The sequence below is a fragment of the Notothenia rossii genome, assembly GCF_949606895.1.
Source record: "Notothenia rossii genome assembly, chromosome: 5".
NCBI lineage: Eukaryota > Metazoa > Chordata > Actinopteri > Perciformes > Nototheniidae > Notothenia > Notothenia rossii.
Window position 1 is genome coordinate 85,552,324 of NC_136903.1, and position 19,301 is coordinate 85,571,624.

General features: G+C 40.7%; 1 protein-coding gene across 1 annotated transcript; it reads left to right on the forward strand.

Annotated features, from left to right (window-relative positions):
• Positions 1-8: 8 nt before the first annotated feature.
• LOC307041798 (uncharacterized protein) lies at positions 9-17,951 on the forward strand. Its single transcript, XM_079685340.1, has 11 exons — positions 9-344; positions 1,128-1,317; positions 1,407-1,498; positions 1,583-1,815; positions 2,691-2,927; positions 3,010-3,081; positions 3,517-3,733; positions 6,672-6,880; positions 10,174-10,246; positions 14,208-14,325; positions 16,808-17,951. Exons 1-11 carry the CDS (start codon positions 329-331, stop codon positions 17,001-17,003), a joined length of 1,653 nt encoding a protein of 550 aa, XP_079541466.1. The 5' UTR covers positions 9-328; the 3' UTR covers positions 17,004-17,951.
• The last annotated feature ends 1,350 nt before the right edge of the window (positions 17,952-19,301 follow it).

Sequence of the window (19,301 nt, forward strand, 5' to 3'; positions counted from 1 at the left end):
AGCGCCGCCCCTTTATGCGCACGCGCCACAGTTTCGTCGCTGTCGCTCCGGCAGATGTTCCACTAGCACCCCTCGACGACGACGACGCTCGCGACACGGTGGGCCCCATTACATAACTTTGCGTGGGGCCACCAGTTGGCCTGGGGCGGTCCTGCAAGTAGGAACACGTTTCTCTGTCCGTTGTGCAAGCTACCAGTCACTCCCCTAAATTATACAACCTGCATATAGGTAGTTTTGTGATATAACAGAAAGTCTCCAACTCCAAAAAGTCTCTACACTTCCACCGAGGCTGCAGCTGCACACATCGTCACGCCCATTATCCTGCACCATGCCTGCCGTAAAAGGTAAGATTATTTGTCTGTTGTTGCGGAGCCAGAGTTCCTTTCATACGGGATCAATGCGTATCTTAAGTATCTGAAACTCCACCGGGGTGCAGTGCGTAACGTTGTTTCTATTAGTCCCATCTTAAAATACGAGGAGAGCCACACAGCTGCACACAGGAGTTCTAGTTCGTGTTTGTAAAAGTTTCCAGGCTGATTTAAAAAAAGAAATATATTGTTCATAAATCATATAAATTCGTGACGTCAACATAAATACAATTGAAGTCGTAAAACTAAGAGTAAAACTGTCATTTTACATTTTGAACATGATAAATAGAAACATTGAATTCATTAAGTTAAAAAATATAAAACTCCCTTATTATTATTGAAAATGTTTTTCAAATTAAATTCAATGTCTTTTTTTTTCTGTGGACCATTAAGTACATGGTTGTACATTAAGCGTTTTCCCCAAAAAGATTGAAGGGTAAAACAAACATTTGATGGCTTTTCTGAAATACTGTATGTAAAATATTGTAATAAGGTTACACCCATGTTCAATTGGATTAGGGGTGAGAATGTTTTTAATAAGTGAATGTTTGTGTCAATAAGTCAAATCAATCTGCAACCTATTTTCTGGTTATTTTTCAGTAGCATGGTTTTGCTAATTCTCAGTATTTCTCATTTAGAATTCATTAAATCATTCTGAAAATAACGGACAGATCACTGGATATTGAATAGCAGTTATTGCATGTAGCAGAAAAGAGTTGTTAATTTTAAAACCAAAATGACATTATTTATTTCCCCCAGTTCCCGACACCCCAGTGGAAATCCTTGTGGATATCCTAACAAAAGCCAAGGAGTTAGCCATAGCAAATGGCCATGTGCCGGAGGAGTTGAAGAGCCAGCTGCAGAAGGCTTTGGACATCGCCAGCGGCATGGACGACTACCTGGAGAAAATGACCACACAGGAGAGTGAACCCCTCGCAGAGCTATATGAGTATGTCTTGTATTCATACCCTTCATCTTCTCAAATTGATACTGTGTGAGGTACACTTGTTAAGAGTGTCATTTTGAACTTTTTTGTAGAAAAACTATTTCCCATGACTGGGATAAAGTGCACAAGGAGGGTAAAACAATGTTCCGTCTCCCCAAGGAGTGCATCACCGGACATGTTGAAGGTTAGACATTTACAAGCTTACTGCTCATATTTCAGTGGTTTACCATATTGTGATAACTTGCTTTAATGTGTGTGTTTTTGGCAGGCCAGACCCTGAAGATGCTGATCCACATGTGTCAAGCAAAGAGGGTTCTAGAGATCGGGATGTTCACCGGCTACGGGGCCCTGTCTATGGCCGAGGGGCTTCCAGAGGACGGCTGCCTGATGGCCTGTGAGTTAGAGCCATACCTTAAAGACTTTGCTCAGCCCATTTTCAACAAGTCACCACATGGCAGGAAGATCACTGTCAAGACTGGATCTGCCATGGACACCCTCAAGGTGAGAAAAAAACCCAGAAAATAATTAGGTCACATTTACATATATATGAAAAACCTGGAAGAATTTACGAAAATATGTGAACTTTGAACACCTCTAAAAGTGAAGCAATTCGGAACAGCCTTAGACCTGCACTCTTTCTAATGACCAGCAGGGGGCAGACTTTACAAAAATAAATCAGATTATATAGAAGTATTTGAGAAAATGACACTAATTTTAAGTTGATTTATTACCTCTGTAGATTTGTTCTAGTAAAAGATCTCAATCACTAGCTTAAAGTCTTGTTTAAAAAAGCATTGTGTCAATTATGGTGCCATTTTTCAAGATTGACGATAAAGCAGAGTCGCCACATTGTGATATATATATATATATAATGTGTTTTTTTGTTGTAGTTTGTTTGGCTGTTTTACATATCTGTATCTTTTAAGCCCTAACAGTGTGTTTTCAGTTTTTGAAAGTTAAAAGTCATAATTTGGTTGCCTAAACACATCCTGTTCCGCATTCATTGTACTTACAACTTCTCATGTCACTTTTGGTTCTAAAAACCAAGAAAGCAACGGTCAAAATCCCAAATTCAAGACTTCAAAACAGTATTCCCCAAACCAATAGGTGTGGTAATGGTGACTACTTTCCCTGATTTTAAAAAGTCTTAATATAGGCTTCTAAGAGAGGTTGGAAGTAAAAAAAAAAAAAAGGCTTATGAAGACACCTCCCCAAGTTTCAAGACAAATATAATATAAATGTAGAATTTAAATAGAAGACATGGATACAATAAAAGTACTTAGAGTTGCTCATGAAATATGAGGAAATGTCAGAGGAATATGTTTTGGTTTATCAGACTGTGACCAGTTTTCTAATAACTCTCTCTTCCCTTCAAGGAATTGGCTGCTGCAGGCGAGCAATTTGACATGGTCTTCATTGATGCTGACAAAGACAATTACATCAACTACTACAACTTCATTCTGGACAACAGTCTGCTGAGAATGCGGGGGGTCATATGTGTTGATAACACCCTGTTCAAAGCCAAAGTTTATCTCAAAGACGCCACGGATAGCAACGGACTGGCACTCCGAAAGTTCAACCAGTTCGTTTGTGACGATCCCCGTGTGGAGCAGGTACGTTTCAACCCTTTACATGCTGCTGTTTGTGTTTGATAGATACAAGTATTTTTAACAATGTGTCTTTTTGTTTTTAAAGGTCATTCTCCCTCTTAGAGATGGCATCAGTGTTATCCGTCAAGTATCTGTGGCCTTGAGTTCAGGAACACAGGTACTGTTTAGATAATGTAGATAAAGTCCTCCAATCAAACCCTAACTACAGATTTTCTCATCATTCTCCCAGATCATGACTTTTTTTATTTTTTATTTCCGAGGATGAGCATCATAGGAGGAAATTACATGTTAAGCATCAGTTTGCACGTATACTTTAAAGCAGATGTGTGTCTCTGTAGTCGGCGTAAAGAAGTGGATTCTTTGCCAAATTATTCAAAGGGCCGTAAGAACATTGTTATGTTTAAGGAAATGTATAAAGAAAGCGTAATTAGACAGTATGAAGTTGACTTTTGATTGTGGCAGGTAAAATAAGATTGTCTTCTCCCTGCTCCTTTCCACCAGGCGCTATATATACAAAACAGTATAAGTGTACATGTTTTGTTTTAAAATAATTGCCATGTGTGGATTAAATAAATACATTTTTCTTGTTTAGAGTCAAATAACAGATGATGAAGTTTTCCGCGGGGTTATGGGACGTCCCATCCTGGATCGGATGCGTCTGGATGGGAAGGTTGCCTACGTGACGGGGGCCGGGCAGGGCATCGGCCGGGCGTTCGCTCACGCTCTGGGCGAGGCCGGGGCCAAGGTGGCCGTGGTCGACATGGACCAGAACAAAGCTGAGGCCGTGGCTGAAGAGCTGCATCTCAAAGGTAAGGGGTGTAAACGCAACACACAAAGACTCAAAGAGATAGTTCTGATACTTTTAAGTGGGTCTGTATATCCAATCCAACTTTATTTCGATGGCACATTTAAAAACAACAGACCAAAGTGCTGTACATCAATAAATATATAGAAAAGCAGCATAAATACATTTAGACAAAACCGATAGGACAAAAAAAAAACTAAGGTAAAAGCACGAGACAATAAAACCATACTTATAGCCACAGACTGAAAACCCTCAAACATGATGTAAACACATTTTAAAACGCAACAAAATAGAAAACTCCAATTTAGAAAACACAGACTGATATGTCTTATACGTGGTCAGTGTAAAATGGCGGTTCGCAAGCAGAAAAACAATGACCCTAAACAATGGACTGCTGTCAGAGGGCAGCAGCAAAGCATGGTTAAACCACTTAAAGGAAAGGCCTACCTTAAAAACAATATAGGTTTGAAGTGTAATCTAGAGTTAGAACATTTTCAAAGCTCTTTCTTTGTTGACAGACAGCCGTTTTTAACAGCTCATTTAAAATGTGCTGCTAATGGTAGTCACCAGAGTTTATCGCAGCTTCCTAGATGGATTTGAGGAACTTCCCCTCGATTCTATTGGCTCTAACGGCTAAAAAGAGGTGTCAATCATCAAAATGTTTTTTTTGCTAAATCTCTCTAAAAAGGCCACATTTCACTTGTTTTGCATCAATCTTGATACAGGGTACTTATTATATGTTATAGTTTGGATTCCTAAAGCTTTTAGTCTACCTTACCATCATTCAAGGGTGGTTTTCACTATAAGTAAAACAATTTCTTTGGACGGACACAATCATTTACATTTTTTTACTATGTTCAATCTGAATTTACTTTAAAATAAAAACATCTATTTTGATTCTGACTTTTCTACATCCAACTCACAGGTTTGTCATTGCTTTGAGAAAAAAGATTATGCATTTATCCCTTTTTAGAAGGGAAGATATAGGCCCAATCCCAAACCACTCCCTCGACCCTACCCCTCCGTGACGGAGTGAACTCCGTCTGTAGCCACACTCGCAGCTCAACGAGGCTCCCTCCTGGCAGATGAAGGGAGTAAATACAGCAACAAGCTTTGGGACGGCCTCGGCCTCCCCTCTCTCCGGCAGAAACAAGAAATGCCGTAACTGTGTGTAACAACGGTTTCAAATCAGCATCTCTTTGACAAAAAAATGTAAATTAATAACTCAAATAAAACTCCAAACATCTTTCATTGTGTTTCAAAGCTCTTTTAGTTTTAAACCTGATGTTTATAAGCTTCTTAGTTTTTGCAACAGTCTGTAAATATACACAAATTTATAATAAAATGCACACATTTACCTTTTTCTAGACTAGACACAGGTATGATCCTAAGTTAAAAACATATGAGGCTATCATGACGTTGTTAACATCGCAGTTTATCAGTGGATGTTTGCTGGAACTACTTGTAAACAGCCTGTTTCCTGACGGACACACACAGCGTGACTCCGGTCAGGTAGAGACTGGTCTCAAGTCAGCTGCAGACTCGCTGTTTGAGGGCTTGATAGCCCACTCCCCCTCCACACCGCTCCACACTCGTTGGTTTGGAACAGCCCTCAATATGGCGTGAACGCGCAAATGGAGGGTTAGGGTGTAGGGGTAGGGTGTAGGGGGCGGTTTGGGAATGGGCCTTAGTCATTTGTTCTGGGAATGTCTTTTTCGAGCCTGAGACCTGAAAAACAGGCTCAGGGTTTAACAGGTTATGATGTTTGAAACGAACACTATTGGTGTTTTTGCTAGAAACATTGACAATCAGCATAGCTGCAGAATGATTTATTGATACTTATTGATAGTTCTTTTTGGTTTAGATATTACTATTGAGTCAAAACATGAAAATCGATTTAGCTTGATTCAATCCAGTGGCATTAGCTGCTATTGTATTAATAGCTTGTGACGTGAAGTACAACAAGGTTAGTTTTATCATTTAAGTATAATGTAAAGTACTTTTCCTATAATTGAAATGTATTCTTAGTCCAAACATAAAATGACATAAATGATTGTCATTTTCATAAACTGAACTGAAAGCAACAGGGAGCATCTCTATAATCATTTCATTATGAGTTTACATCCGGTTAGGTTCAAGTAGAAAAATCCTGGACGTGGTATTTCTATATTTGACCCAAGAGGGAATGCAAAGTAGAAAACTCTCACATGACTTATGACTTGTGAGGTCAAGTGAGGCAAACGTTTAAACAAACAGCTGCATTATGTTGAGGTTAAACTGCTCAATGTGAATAATCTGAGATGACAGATGGATGAAAGGTCCTCTCAGTCCTCAGCATTAGCTGCATTAATTGTTAAAACACCAGCACATCTTCAACCATGTAAAACAAATCAAACTGTAAATGTTCTTCAAATTTGATTACATACTTTTACATTGTCATCCATGTGTGTTAATCTATAAAGCACCATGAGACTAATTTGTTTTTGTGAAAATGGGCTTTATAAATTACATTTGTTTTGGTTTATTTTATATAAGTTTTGCCAAATGTCATAAATTGTCAGTTTGGTCAGGTTTCAGTGTTTGGCCAGCAGATGGCAGCGTACTAAAGCACAAGATAAAATGTTTCATGTTAGAAATATTCCTCTGAATTAGTGTGTGTGATCTTCCCTTAAGTTTGTTCTTTAAAAATAGATCTCCATATTAAACCAAAACTAAAAACATTTACAGTTTTGTTTTCCAAAGCCATATTGGGAAAATAAAATTCAAAAAGCAGGGGAAGAATACGATACGATAATACTTTATTGGTCAGATCAAGTCTGAAATTTGACTTGCATCACAGCAGCTCCATGTGTGACATCGACAGATACAATGAAGTTCTTTGTTTCATGCATAATGTTAGCATATACAACATATTCTAACACACCCATGTTTTTTGGACACAGGTATCATTACCATTGCGATCACAGCAGACATCAGCAAACCAGAGGATGTCCAGAAGATGGTTGAGGACATCGTCTCCAAATGGGGGACGGTCCACATCGCCTGCAACAACGCGGGCATCAACAGGAACTCCGCCAGCGAGGACACCAGTCTGGAGGAGTGGGACGAGACCTTCAACGTCAACCTGAGAGGGGTCTTCATCTGCTGCCAGGTGTGTCATCTCAGGGAAATAGTGTGTGTGTGTGTGTGTGTGTGTGTGTGTGTGTGTGTGTGTGTGTGTGTGTGTGTGTGTGTGTGTGTGTGTGTGTGTGTGTGTGTGTGTGTGTGTGTGTGTGTGTGTGTGTGTGTGTGTGTGTGTGTGTGTGTGTGTGTGTGTGTGTGTGTGTGTGTGTGTGTGTGTGTGTGTGTGTGTGTGTGTGTGTGTGTGTGTGTGTGTGTGTGTGTGTGTGTGTGTGTGTGTGTGTGTGTGTGTGTGTGTGTGTGTGTGTGTTCCACCATATTGCACTGTGGTGTTACTCAATATGACGGAAATGTGATATTTCAGACCAACAAAAATACACATTTAAACATAAATATATTATTACATTTTGGCTTTTAATGTCCACGATAATGTCATAAGATGTTTCCCTCACGTCACAAATTAATTGCAAAAACAAAGGTTACTCCAAACACTGTTGCTTTGACAAAGACTATCTGACAAAGAGAAGAAAATTATAATGTAAAAAAAGAAAAAACAGGTTTCTCAATATTTTGGAAGTCAGCACCAATGCTTGATCTCACTAATCACTAAACATAAGATACACAAATAAAATTGTTTACGGATTACTTTAATGTGAAGGTGTTTATCTTTGGGAATTATTTAGCGAAAACTTGACTTCAATATTTAACCCACAACATAGATAGTAGATATCACATAGACTTTGTAATGGGAAAGTGGTTTCATTATGAAATATCAAACCAGGAGACCGGTCAAGCATTTTTTTTTAATCCAATATTCGTCTTTGTAGTTTTGGAGGCAGGGTCCTAAAAAACCTTAAAAGAAAACAGACCAAACCAAAAAGGTCCTTATACCAGTCGCACACTCTGAAGCAACAATTAAGCAGATGATGCCACAGAGCCACGATGGAAACAACATGTGTTCTACTTACAGTACAAATGTATCTTGAGGGATGTATGCTATACTCAGGGGTGCACATCACTTTTTAGTGAGTTACTCAGATGAGTACCAGGAGACAGCGTTTGGTACTCACCCCACACGAAGCGTGGTCCTCCTCACGGTACGTCTACACTACAGGCATCAAAAAATGCTTTCAACGCTTCGCCCATTCACTTGAATGGGGTGACGTAGAAGATTTTTAATTTTCGCCGAACTGCATTGTGGGGAGCATGGCATGGCTTTGCAAGCATCACGAGCATCTATCGGCATCAAAAGTTGAACAATGTTCAACTTTTGAGGCTCGATGCTTGGCATCAGCCAATCAAATCCCGTTTATGCAAATCCCGCCAGTGCAAGCGCAGCCAATCAAACCGCGTGCAAGCTGGGAGAGCCAGACCGCAGTTCATTTCCTCATATTCCAAACGAGATATTACGGTAGCAAATCACCCGGTTCTTTACGACCGGAACTATTTACCGGGATACAAACCGGAGGAACCAGGCATGGAGGGAGGTGGCAGAGACAGTGGGTGAAACTGATCGTTTTTTCGCCTGTTTGGAGAGTTTATATCCAGTTTACTTCGTTTTAACATTGCTATTGCTTTGTATGTCGGGGGCGGGAGATTCATGTGATTGGTTGCTCGCAAAAAATCGCCAAGCTTCAGACACGCCCAGCTTCAAGATTTTTTCATGCCTGTAGTGTAGACGGGCCGTCAGTGTCTCCTTCACTGTCCTCTATTTACACTTCTTGCATGATAGATGATGAAGATGAGGAAGATGCACCTCCATGTCTCTTTTTAAGCCTCCAATTTTGCTTTCTCCAAAACTTGTTGCCAAAACTGTGAAGTCTTTACATTTCCTGAGGCCAAGTTGAAGGATCAAATACTAAGAAATGATCACATGACTTGAAGTCATATCTGATTTCAGATGTGGGAAGTTACTAAGTACACTTATTCAAGTACTGTACTTAAGTACAATTTTGAGATATTTGTACTTTACTTGACTTCGATGCTACTTTGTACTTCTACTCCACTACAGTTCAGAGGTAAATGGTGTACCACTACATGTATTTAATACCTTTAGTTACTTCACAGATGTGGATGAATGATGTGAAATATAATCAAGTGTTGAATCAGACTTTAGTTCCACCTGGAGTAAATTCACAAGCTACCCTGCAGTATACAAAGTCATTCAAACCAGCTGCACCTTTACCAGCTTTGAGAACACTTTAATGATCAATCATTATAAAACATATATACTGTATTTACAATTGTTTTTTATCATGGTTTAATTGACTGATTATTTTAGAGACTGTCTGATAAAGTCTAAATGGGTCATCATAGTTTCTCAAAGTCTAGGGTGATGCCTTTTAAATGTATTTTTTTTTTAACCCAACCCAATTATAATCACGTTATTAAGATATAAAACCGATTAGGAGCAGGAAAGAAATAATATTTCAATGATCAATTATTTTGACAATGAATCCATTTTCAAAATAGTTGTCGGTTTTTGTTTTTGAATATTCGCTGCAGCTCCAGTTTGCCATATTCAAACTGTGCTCTTATTACTGACCAGTTGTAGATACTCTGTAGAGAACAATATTAGTTCTAAATGATCTAATCTCTGTCCAGCATGTAAGCAGGCTTTGGAGGGATACTTTAAAAATGTATTCCGTTACAATTACTAGATACATGTAAAGAACAAATTAATCAGATGCCTAATGTCAGTATCACAATATAAAGTCATGTAATCTGATTTATTTGTGTTACTTTTTGATTACCTCAATCGGAAATGCAATGCAATCATTAAGAGGTATTTCATTTGAGTGTATTATGTAAGACAACAGAACAATGTGACAATCACAAAAATGTGTTATCTTAGATTGTAGGCACACAGATAAGTATAGTTTACAAATGCTGTTTTAGTTTGAGTTCGATACAAAAATTAAAAGCAAATACAGAAGTGTGTGTGTGTGTGTGTGTGTGTGTGTGTGTGTGTGTGTGTGTGTGTGTGTGTGTGTGTGTGTGTGTGTGTGTGTGTGTGTGTGTGTGTGTGTGTGTGTGTGTGTGTGTGTGTGTGTGTGTGTGTGTGTGTGTGTGTGTGTGTGTGTGTGTGTGTGTGTGTGTGTGTGTGTGTGTGTGTGTGTGTGTGTGTGTGTGTGTGTGTGTGTGTGTGTGTGTGTGTGTGTGTGTGTGTGACCCCCTACCAGCCAAATGTTGTCTAAACACTCTCCCTGCCTCCCAGGATAGACTCCGTGTTTTTGTGTTGATCCGTGTTTAGGCCTTAGCGAGCGTATCAGTGCCATGATAAGGTGTTTAATGTGTCTCTTCCCCCCCGAATCCTCGCCTCAGGCTGCAGGTCGAGTGATGTTGAAGCAAGGATACGGAAAGATTATCAACACAGCCTCCATGGCCAGTCTAATAGGTGAGTGATGAGTCTATTCCCCCCACCTTCCTCTTCTCTGGAGCCCCTCCATGTCTGCTTTTAATCTCTCCATTTGGCGTGGAGAGTTGGGTCGAGAGGAGGAGGAGGGAGGAAGAGTTAAATACATCTGTGCTGAGCAGCTATCTGTGGGACTACACATCATAGTGTGTATCATCGGAATGAAAGTCAGGACTGACATCAGACCATTTAAACCTGAGAAAAGATAAGAATACTTTAAAACAGGAAAAGCCAGCTTTGCTTTTTAACACTGGTAAAATGAGCACATTCAACCAAGTACAGTACTTAAGTGATTATTAAGTGAATTGATTATTGCCATTATGCATTTAACACAAATATTGTCTCTACTGTGACATGTCTCCATGCTCATACTGCCTGTGCTGCAGCACCTCTTTTCACCCTCTGTCTGAAACCAGAGCCCAGTCTGCTCTGATTGGTTAAGATGAGATAGAGCTTTATCGATCCCAATTTGGGACATTTTTGTTAGCTGGCCGGCTCTGTTGTGATTGGTCAACCGCTTAGATGTCCCGCCCCCTTAGGTGTTAGCCAATAGAAGTGCGAGTGTGACGTAGTGATATCATTTTTTATGGATGTACACAAAGGAGTCCAATGGAGGCGTTTCAGGCAGTGGGGGGGGGGGGGGGGGGGGGGGGGTGTGAGAGAGAGAGAGAAACTCCCTATGGATGGAACTTTGGGTTTTTAGACTTTGCAAACCATTTACATGCACTTAAACTTAGATGACACACCACAGGGGAGAGAAAACCCCAAAAGCATAATTATATATCAATTATCAACAATTATAATCCAGTGATATAATATTATTCTGAAATAGGTCATTCGGCATAGTGAGTACTTTGCCGAATGACCTAGTACTTTGAGTATTCAAATATATTTTGAAGTTATTAATTGTGTACTATTAAACACTGTGTTGGTATTTTTACTTAAAAGTGAAAGTACTTCTTCCACCTCTGCTTTTTTACCCCAGTTAAACTGTTGTACAGAGATGCATCCGCCCCTGCATACGGCAGGAAAGTGTTGTGATTGCGTCTCGCCGAGGCGCTTTTGCATCATAATAAACATCCCCTCTCCGCGGAGCCGTGTAGAGGATGTGAAGGCAACCTGAGGTCCAACTTGGGAAGGGAGGGTTCCTGCGCAGCGGCAAAAACCCCAGCCTGTGCCAGCAGCGCGTGTTTGAACAGCGGAAGACACTTTGAGAGTTTTAGTGAGCGCCTAGTTAAAGCCTGGTATTTAATGTTCCTCCTCCAACAGGTTCCTCCAGAGGAGCAGCAACACTTCATCAGCAGTATAGTCGTACAGTCAGTAAAACGCCGTGCCATATGGGCTGCAGGGGCAATCTGTAAAACAGGAGCATGCTGGTAAATAGAGGCCGGCATGAGAAAAAGTGATCAATTACTCACATTACGTACAGTCCTTCAGGAATTTACTTTACTGGTCTGGACATCTGTTATAATATTGTCATAATGTGTAATCAGATGGGACCTGTTCTAGCCAAGTGGAAGCCCGAAAAAACGCCGTAAATGCCCAATTAAAATGCACAATGACAGCTTTTTGTCCATCTGCTGAATAGAATGTGTCCGCTAACACCCTCTCTCCACACACACACACACACACACACACACACACACACACACACACACACACACACACACACACACACACACACACACACACACACACACACACACACACACACACACACACACACACACGACCATCAACCAGCTCTTTTTTTCTAAATAATGGCCAGCAGCTCAAAGACACCCAGACAGGAAATATCCAAGTTGATACGATCACACTCCGTTTTTTTTCTGGCTGCGTGATGACCTTACAGAGGGATTTGTGACTCTCACACTCATCCTTGCAGATCTGCGCTGAATAGCAAAGTACATTACAACGCCAGTCTGGGAAAAAAAAAAAAGAGTGCATCATTTGAACTGGGGGAGAATTCTAAATGTAAAAGGCGTGCCTGACAAAGGGCATGTTTTCTCCCACTTGAAATGGGCAATAAGTAGCAGGGTGAATGTTAAAGAGGGCTTTGGAGAATGCTCTCCTTCTACCTCCTTTTCCCTTCTCTGGGGATTACCACTCTTTAAGACGGCGAAAAACATCAATGCAGGTTTATTTAAAGGATGAAGGCATTTTCTGAATGGTATTTTGGGGCCGTATCATCAGGTCTCGAGCGAGGATTAGTGCTGTTAGGCATTTTGAGCTGTGTTTCCTGTCCTGATAAGTCGGATTTCACCTTCAATCTGCGTGTAAGCCCTGGGCTCTGCTCCTCCTCGCCTGCTCCTCTGAGGTCCTAGCCTCCCCTCATCCAGCCCGGCCCCTCTCTCTCGCCACACTCTCAGCTTCATATTTCCACGGCCAACTTTTACCTGCACCCTGCACATTTTCCTATATATGCGGGATGCTGCTGCCTTTCTCTCCTCCCCAGGACCGGTCCCTGCCTCTCTGCAGCTGGCTGGTATTTATCATCCCGCGGTCTCACACTGAAGCCATTTGGCAGTCAGATCGGCGGGTGACGAGGTTAACTACTAAAGTTGTATGTAACTTGGAGCCTTCCTTGTGATGATTAATCAACCGGCAGAAAATGAGCCCCTGTCTTCTCTCCCATGCAGTGTGCAGCATCTGTGATGGTCAAGGCAAACAAATGGCTCCCTGTCTTTGTTGCTGAGGACAGAGCATAACTGGACATTATAAGCAATTAATTTTACATGGCCTCATCCTCAGGAGTCCCCCCCCCCCCCCACCAGCAGCTAATGGAAGAGCTTTTATGTAGCATCCACAAGAAACCGCAGCAGCTGCAATATAAAATGTATATGTTGCCAGCTTTTATGAGAAGGCTACTTGGCTCTTTTTGTCTCTGCTAAAGGAATTACTCTTGACAATGAAAGATGTTTTAATGAACAGGTGATGATTGTAAAAATACATACCGTTATTCATGGAGTTAATGTTTTCTTTTATAAAACGCTGTGTTGTGTCCATTTAGGCTGAATGATAGGATTCTGAAGATATGGATTTATTTCAGCTGGTCAAAAGAATACCTTTTCATTGCAGATTAAATTAACCAAATTTTTTTTTTTTTAAACTGGTTTAGTTTCCTCTCAAGAAGATGATTACATATAGCCCTAATCACACCTGATATCACAATTGTTAAAATAACAAAATCTGACAGTTCTGACGCTTCAAATGTTCATTTATCTTTTCTCCTAAATCTTGTGATTTTGTTCCTGATATGTCAACACCGCCAATCGCCATGTTTAGTGTTCTGCACTCGGATCACGTCTCGATGGTAACCCCCCTGATTTGCTAAACTTAACCTTAACCGTTCAATATTAAAGAGGCCCTATTATGTTTTGGGTTTTTTTCCCTTTCCAGAGAGTTTCTCTCCCACACACTCCCCCCTCTGCTTTAAAAACACCTCCATTGGACACCTTTGTTTACTTCTGTATCATAGTGACATCACTACGTAACACTCGCACTTCTATTGGCTAGCGCTCCAACACATTGTAAGTGATAGGTCGCCATTGTCAGTATGTGCGTCTGTGTATTGTGTTTGTTCAAACGGTGTATGGCTGATGATATGTGTATGTCTCTTAATGTCTACTATGTTTGTATATGTACATGTATCCAGAACAAACGGGGACAATAAAGTATATCGTATTGTATCGATATGTTAAGGGGCGGGACATCTCTAAGTGGTTGACCAATCACAAAAGAGCCGTCCAGCTAACCAATCAGAGCAGACTGGGCTCTGGTTTCAGACAGAGGGTGAAAAGAGGTGCTGTGTCCATGTCACAGTAGAGGCACAGAATACAACTATGAAACCTGAACATGAGCTTCTTTAATCTTTCTCAACGATGTATCGGTTCAAATATATGTACTACCCAGTAACTTATTTTGTTTCATGCCCTCCCTGCAGTCCCCCACCCCCAGAAGCAGCTCTCCTACAACACATCGAAGGCTGGAGTGGTCAAACTGACTCAGACTCTGGGCACTGAATGGATCGACAGAGGAGTGCGTGTCAACTGCATCTCACCGTAAGTGCCGTCTATTCTGGGCACTTTTGTCGTTTTCCATGCCAAATCATAGTGGTCCACCTTTCGAGTGTTCCGAGGGATTGAGCTGCACGAGGAAGTGGTGATTAGTCTGTTTGCTTTCATATGAAGAGCCCCATCTGAGAATGATGCGCTAATTTAAGTCCTCAAACAATGCATCAGCGCTTAATTAGATGACGTCTTGAGGGATGAATGAACCAAACACTTGCTCTAATTGTTCTATTCAATTAGGGAATCAAATGTGCAACCTCACTCCGAGTGTGGGCGCAACAATGGTGCCTTGTTTGTATCTATTTGTCTGTGAAGCTGAGTAGGGGGGAAGAGGTGTGTGTGTGTGTGTGTGTGTGTGTGTGTGTGTGTGTGTGTGTGTGTGTGTGTGTGTGTGTGTGTGTGTGTGTGTGTGTGTGTGTGTGTGTGTGTGTGTGTGTGTGTGTGTGTGTGTGTGTGTGTGTGTGTGTGTGTGTGTGTGTGTGTGTGTGTGTGTGTGTGTGTGTGTGTGTGTGTGTGTGTGTGTGTGTGTGTGTGTGTGTGTGTGTGTGTGTGTGTGTGTGTGTGTGTGTGTGTGTGTGTGTGTGGTTTTAAGTGGAGCATCCCTGAGCAAATCCGTCCGGTGGCATTGGGCGAGCCAGGCCCAGTCACTACCCCAGAACAAAGCCCTCACACACGCTCAGCTTTATTTATCGGCTGCTTGTTTGCTAATTTTAATTTGCAAAGAAGCAATTCTCTTTCTCTCTCTAGCTCCCTCGCTTACCGGGTGTCTCAAAGGGCTGCTGGTTTCTTTGAAGTGACAGTCGGTAAATATGCATAAAAAAAGGGACACAATTAGCGCTCACAAGGTTGACTGGAGCCTGATTCCATTGGCAACTTTAGCCGCAGCGGTGATAAGCTGCATTATCTAGAAAATTGGCTGAGGGAAAACAGAACCTCTGATTGCCAGCAAAAGGTTCCAGATAACAGGGGCGGCTGAAGAGAAATATAATTGAGGTGGAATATGTTAACCAAGGTGTCACACGCTCCTTGGAAGCGCTAATTTAGCCAAATGTTGGAATTTCATATTAAGGAACCAGGATACATCGAACAATGAGTCGGGCCTCGCCGCTTTTAGTCACTGTCACCACAATTGTGCGGAAAGTCAGATGTCGTCTCATATTAGGCATGGGCGACGTGTTGACTTATTTATACAAATGTTAGCTCCTTGATACTTTTACTGTAGAATCGAGACAACTGCATTAGTTGTGGGTAATGATGCCACATCGACACCAGTGCAATCACAAAATGAAATGCAGCAAACCTTTGAGACTACAGGTGAATAGGGTTTAAATGTAACGAATAGATACCGCCATGAAACGTCCTCCTTTTTGGTTACGTAGGTTTAAAGCTATCAGTTTTGTATTATAGATTTGTTTAACTGTTATATTTATATACGCAACATCTTATTAAATATGTGCTAGTTTGCATACATTTCAAAATGTAACCAAACTAGATAATATTGGATGAAGCCAGTTTTTATTTTGTTGACACATTAGGTTCGAATGTTTGTTTAACCAAAGGCACATTTGAAACTGTATCTCAAAGCAGAAATCCAGCCTTAAAAAAATTATATTCTGCTATGTTTTGGGGAATAATGCGATATAAATCAGGGTTCGATCCTGAGATCAAAAAACTAATTTAGAAATCTGCCTTTAAAGATACGTTTGTTAGAATTCGATTTATTTTGCAAGGCACTTCCAGGAAATAGAGTAAACTATTTTAACTAAGAAGTCTATATACAAGTTCTGTTAAATGTTGTGAATAAATGAAATTAGCTGTTATTTAATGCTAAGTTTAGATGAAATCTACAGTCCCATATAAACAAAGTTAGTGAAATAAACACCTTAATGTGCACTCCTGACAATTTCCTTCCTCCAGTGTGAAATAAGACATGGTGGATGCAAAGGAGAGCTTAAAATAATGTAAAAATGTACAGGTGCATTTAAGGGTAGGGTGCAAACATTTCAGAAAACCAATCTGAACATCATAGCCAGGTAAAACATGTCGTTTCCTTTCTTTGCCAAATTAGAGTCAAATATTTCTTTTCAGATAGATTTTTGGCGATCTGTTTTTATCACTGTTATGTTTTTGCCTGTAGTGTCTCACATTTCCATCAGAAATCAGAGCAGGAATATAAAATAGTCGCAGCGTTATAAGTACTAACCAAAAGACTTTGAGCAAATGATGCGATTCCCCCCTCACCCGGGGGCTCTTCCTGAGACGTGCCGGCGCCCCCTCTGTAAACACCAGCAGAGATGCCACGCCGTGCCCTTTCTTCAAAGGATAATTGGGTTTATTTTTGTCACCAAAGTGGTGGCTCTGAAACAACACTGTCACTCCTGACTCTGAGCAGTGATGCCCTCTGATTTCATTGTTTTTTTTTTTGTTTGTATTCCCTCCCCCCCCCCCTGCTTTCTCTGTCTCTGTTTTTCAGGGGGATTGTTGACACCCCTCTCATCCACTCGGAGAGTCTGAGGCCTCTGGTGCAGCGCTGGCTGTCAGACATCCCTGCTGGTAGACTGGCTCTAGTGACAGACCTGCAAGCTGCAGTGGTCTACTTGGCATGTGACGCCTCCGACTACATGACAGGGCATAACTTAGTCATAGAGGGTGGGCAAAGTCTGTGGTAGATGAAGAGATGAAACTTTCCTCTTCACTCTCCTGGGATGAGTCTCTAAAAAAAGGTGTCATTCGCACTCCTTATGATCTCCTCATGACTCCCATCAGAATGAGTTAAAGTCTTACTTGATTACTGGTTTATTGTGTGATGAGATAACTAGTAGCTTGTTGTCCTCTTTGAGCCCCCTGTTTGGGATCAGTGTGCTGTCACGTGGGTTATGACACCCTTAACTTTCTTTAGAGTATGAAAAACACTGAATCATGTTAAATTCTAAAAAGAGGTATAGCAGCTGCCGGTTATCTTGTCACACAATGACAATGTGAAGACGGAACATCTTTGCGAAGTGTTAGAAAGAAAAAATTGAAACTGTGAATGTGCCTTCAAACTCCTTCTTTACATTATTTTATAGATCAAATGCAGTTTAAACAAACACATAAAAGTCAATGGCTCTAAATGGTGTCATAAATAATACACTAAAAGAAGGTTTAAAATGTATTTTTGGAGTTTTTGAATACCAAAATAAACGTGCCTGTGCTCCCTACTAGGAGTGTGAATACTTTGGTATGTCACCATCACAATATGATTTGGTTGCCTTTAGACTCAAAACCGTTCAAAATCTTAAAACTGCCTGATTCAAAAAGGGATTTTCAATTTGAGTACATAAGGGGAACATTAAAGAGACTACTGCAGGTCGCTGTGTGTTAAAATAGGCAATGCAGCAAATCGTGACACGGAAATGCAAGTAAAGTGTGTATAACATAGTTAAGAGTCAACTAATTGTAACGATGTGCACACATGAAGGCAAACCTGAGACAAAAGGTCACATTTCTTATTAGAAAAACATTTTCCATAAAAAAAGCGACACGGTTTTGGTATTTCTCAATTCTCAGTGACTTTAAGATGAACAAGTTCAAGTAAATGATCAAAATAAAAATGCTTCCTGTTTAAAAAAATCCAACATGAAGGCTAGCTTTGTTTTTATTTCTCAGAGACTTGCACATTTCAAAAGATAAATGGTTAAATAATACACGGTCAAATCTGGTATTTGGGTGACGGTCACACAATACATTTTGAAAAATTGATTAATAGAAGTTGTGATTCAATTCAGAAGCTGAATTACAATCAACCTCTAGGCAGTGTTTGCTGCTTGGTATACAGTTCATGGTTGTTTATCAGGTGTAAAAAACACAGGAAGTACCAGAATGTGTTTACAGATCACATTCCCAGCAGCGTATTGAGTGAGTTTCATTTTGCACCTTGACTCTGCACTCCCTCTGGTCCCAGACTCTTGTGAAGCACATGCAGGATTACAGCATCCCAGTCGTCCTCTCTGCAGCTCTTTCTTGCCAAATGGTCCTCACGAGTGGTGCTTGTGAGCGCCATCTTAATTGCTCCATTAACTGTTTGTGCGCTGGAAAACAATACTTAAAAGGAGAGGTCGGCCGAGGACGTGACCCCCAGTCGCTGCAATTATACCAAAAGTAGTGCCCAATTAGCGCCCTTTGCAATGTGACACTGTTGCTGTTTATGTGAGCAACTTCAACTTCTCACTGTTAGTGACCGTTTCTCTCTGATTTACATAATTGAGGGATTGGTCATTAATGGGAATGGCGTGTGAGAGGATCCCATTAAGATATGGAGTGAGATCTGATCATCTCCTCTGCACTGTGCTATTTATCTCCGGCTGCATTGGCACATTAGAAATTATTGGGATTCTTATCCTCGTACTTAATGGTGAAATATCGAAGTCCGCCACAGTGTGTGCATGCAGGCTCTTGCAGAATGTGTTCACACAGAAGGCACATTGTGTTTTTGAGGCTGTTTCCCTGTCCTGCCACTGAGGGGCAGTACGGAGACAGGCAGCTGCAGCACTGACATTATGTTACAGCAAGGGGTTATCACATTATTTGCTTTCATCTAAAGGTAATAACAGTGAATTAAAGATAACATAAGGACACCTCTCCAATTTTAGTAAGCAAACAGCTCGGTATTATGGACAATCAAAGACAATGCTGAATAAATACTCATATTTTCAATTAAATGAGGTTAGATAGTGGACAGTTACATTTAAAATGCATTCAAAATGTAATTCTAATCATTTTTCAAGAGGAGATTAGAGCAGCATTTAAAGTCCAGAGACAATGAAGTGCAAATATGACTCGAGGTGATAAATTACAAAATCCATTTGCATCTATCTTTACCTAAGATAAATAGGATTCCAGTTAACAACCTTAGTGTTTTTCAATTATTTTTGTATATCCAAGTTGAGGTTGTGATTCGTTTTGAAAGTGAAAAGTCTCGCATAAGG

Coding starts and splice junctions, on each gene's coding strand:
- LOC307041798 (XM_079685340.1), top strand. Junction 2,928..3,009: donor ACGATCCCCGTGTGGAGCAG/GTACGTTTCAAC, acceptor TTGTTTTTAAAG/GTCATTCTCCCTCTTAGAGA. Junction 10,247..14,207: donor CTCCATGGCCAGTCTAATAG/GTGAGTGATGAG, acceptor CCCTCCCTGCAG/TCCCCCACCCCCAGAAGCAG.